The 2,364-nt window shown below is 64.3% G+C and overlaps 1 protein-coding gene across 1 annotated transcript; it reads right to left on the reverse strand.

Moving 5' to 3' along the window:
- Positions 1-153: 153 nt before the first annotated feature.
- On the reverse strand, positions 154-2,036 carry LOC122191968 (zinc finger CCCH domain-containing protein 4-like; the record flags this gene model as incomplete). Its single annotated transcript, XM_042892385.1, has 1 exon — positions 154-2,036. A coding segment is annotated over one exon (1,404 nt), but the record flags the coding sequence as incomplete, so codon positions are not given.
- Positions 2,037-2,364: the final 328 nt, after the last annotated feature.

The following is a 2,364-nucleotide window of genomic DNA, read 5'->3' on the forward strand; positions in this document are numbered from 1 at the left end:
GACCCCCATCACAGCCCAACAACCCCCATTAGGGCCCAATGACCCCCCCTACAGCCCAACAACCCCCATTAGGGCCCAACGATCCTCATTACAGCCCAACAACCCCCATTAGGACCCAACAGCCGCCATCACAGTCCAACAGCCCCCCAACACAGCCCAACAGCCCCCATCACAGCCCAACAACCCCCATTAGGGCCCAACAATCCCCATTAGGGCCCAACGATCCTCATTACAGTCCAACAGCCACCATCACAGCCCAACAAGCCCCATCAGAGCCCAATGACCCCCATCACAGCCCAACAACCCCTATCAGGACCCAACGACACCCATCACAGCCCAACAACCCCCATCAGGGCCCAATGACCCCCATCGCAGCCCAACAACTGCCACTGCAGCCCAACAGCCAGCGCTCCAGCCCAACAACCTCCATTACAGCCCAACCAACCCCCATCAGAGCCCAGCAGCCCCCATGACAACCCAAAAGCCCCCATCACAACCCAGCAGCCACCATCACAGCCCAACAACACTCCATCACAGCCCAGCAAACCCCCATTAGGGCCCAACAACTGCCGCTCCAGCCCAACGACCTCCATCACAGCCCAACGGCCCCCATGGCAGCCCAACAACCACCGCTACTGCCCGAAGGGTGACGCCGTGGGGTCGAAGCCCTTGAAGACATCTTTGAGTGACGCAGTGCTGTCCGTCTCATCCTGCTCTGTGCCCTCCGGGGCCGCGCTGCTCCCACTGTTCCCAGCCGTGCCCCTTGGCCGTGGTCTGTTGTAGCTGTTGTAGCGATCCTGCGCCGGTTCCGCCAGCGGCGATCGGCGGCTGTAGGGCTGATCCTTCCCACGTCCCCCCACGCCGTCCCCAGCCGGCGGCGCCCGCGGGTCGTACAGACTGATGGCGCTCAGCACGCGGCTCTGCGCCGCGCCACGGCTCAGCCGCGGGTCGTAGGGTGCCAAGGGGGTCCCAGCGTCACCCGCAGCATCGCCCGCATCGTCACCCGACTCACCGAGCTCCGGGGCTTTGGCTGCAGCTTTCTGCAGCCGGGGGTCCGACGGGGGTTTGCGCACACGGGGGTCGCTGGGACGCTCGGTGCCGCCCGGTTTATCGGCAGGTTTGTCGCCAGCGCCCGCGGGTTTGTCAGCGGGAGCGGGGAACGCGTCGCCCGGCCCGGTGGTTTTGTCACCCGGTTGTTTGTCACCTGTGGCGTCGCCTGTTCTGTCACCGCCGCCCGCGCTCACCGTCTGTAGGATGCGGGATAACAGCTCGAAATCCGGCAGCTTGGAGGAAGGTTCTGTGGTGACGCCGGGATCGGTCGGGAGCGCGCGGTGCCGGGGGTCGGCGCGGTGCAGCCTGGGGTCCCCGCCGGGCGTTACAGTGACGTCCTGCACGGGGATGGGCAGAGGGAGGAGATCCTCGGGGCTCCACAGCACCATGCGGGCGAAGGCGGGCTTGGTGAGGGCGACGTCCCGCGGCACGGGGACAAAACGGTGCCGGTGACAGCGGGGGTCCCGAGGCGGCTGCCCCGGCGGCGGCTCCAGGGGGATGACAACGGGGCGGTCCCGTAGGGAACGTTCGGGATCGGCGTCGTCCTCCTCGTCGGGGAGGCGGGATTTGGGGAGGGGGTCCGTTTTGGGGTGAGAAGGGTCCGTTTTGGGGTTGTGGGGATCCATTTTGGGATAATCCGCCTCCATTTTGGGATAATCCGTCTCCGTTTTGGGATAATTAGGGTCCGTTTTGGGATAATCCTCCGTTTTGGGGTGAGGCGGCTCCGTTTTGTTGTGCCGTGCCAAGCGGGGGTCCCGCAGCCGGGGGTCTGCCGGCCGCCCCCCACCCCCTGACGCCGCTGCTTTCTGCAACCGGGGGTCCGCGGTGTGGGGCGGCCCCATAGAACCGGGGGGTGGCCCCATAGAGGGGTGGGGGGGCCCCAAAGCGCCGCTCTGCTGCCTGAGGGTGCGCAGGATGGACGAGACGCTGCCACCCTCGTCCTCATCGCTGGAGTACCACAGGGCAGCGTCACCTATGGGGGGTCGTTAGGGTGGTGTTAATGAGGAGGGGGGGGGGGGTTCAAATGTCACCAAATGAACCCCAGCATTTGGTGCCTCCCCTGACCATCCATCCCAAAGAGCTCTGATTTCACCAAACGAAGCCCCAAGTGCTCAAATGTCTCCAAACCCACCCCAAAATCCAGTGCCCCCCCCATACGATCCTACCCCAAATCCACCACCATTACTCCAACGTCCCCAAACCCACCTCAAAATGCAGCGCTCTCCCAATTAGTCCCCTAACTCCCCCCCCAAATGGCTCAAATTTCCCCCCAACTAAACCCAAAATCCACTGCCTTCTTCCTTAAACTCCCCA

Source organism: Lagopus leucura, unplaced genomic scaffold, assembly GCF_019238085.1.
Source record: "Lagopus leucura isolate 7727_CA_CO unplaced genomic scaffold, USGS_WTPT01 32735-0_obj-0_obj, whole genome shotgun sequence".
Lineage (NCBI taxonomy): Eukaryota > Metazoa > Chordata > Aves > Galliformes > Phasianidae > Lagopus > Lagopus leucura.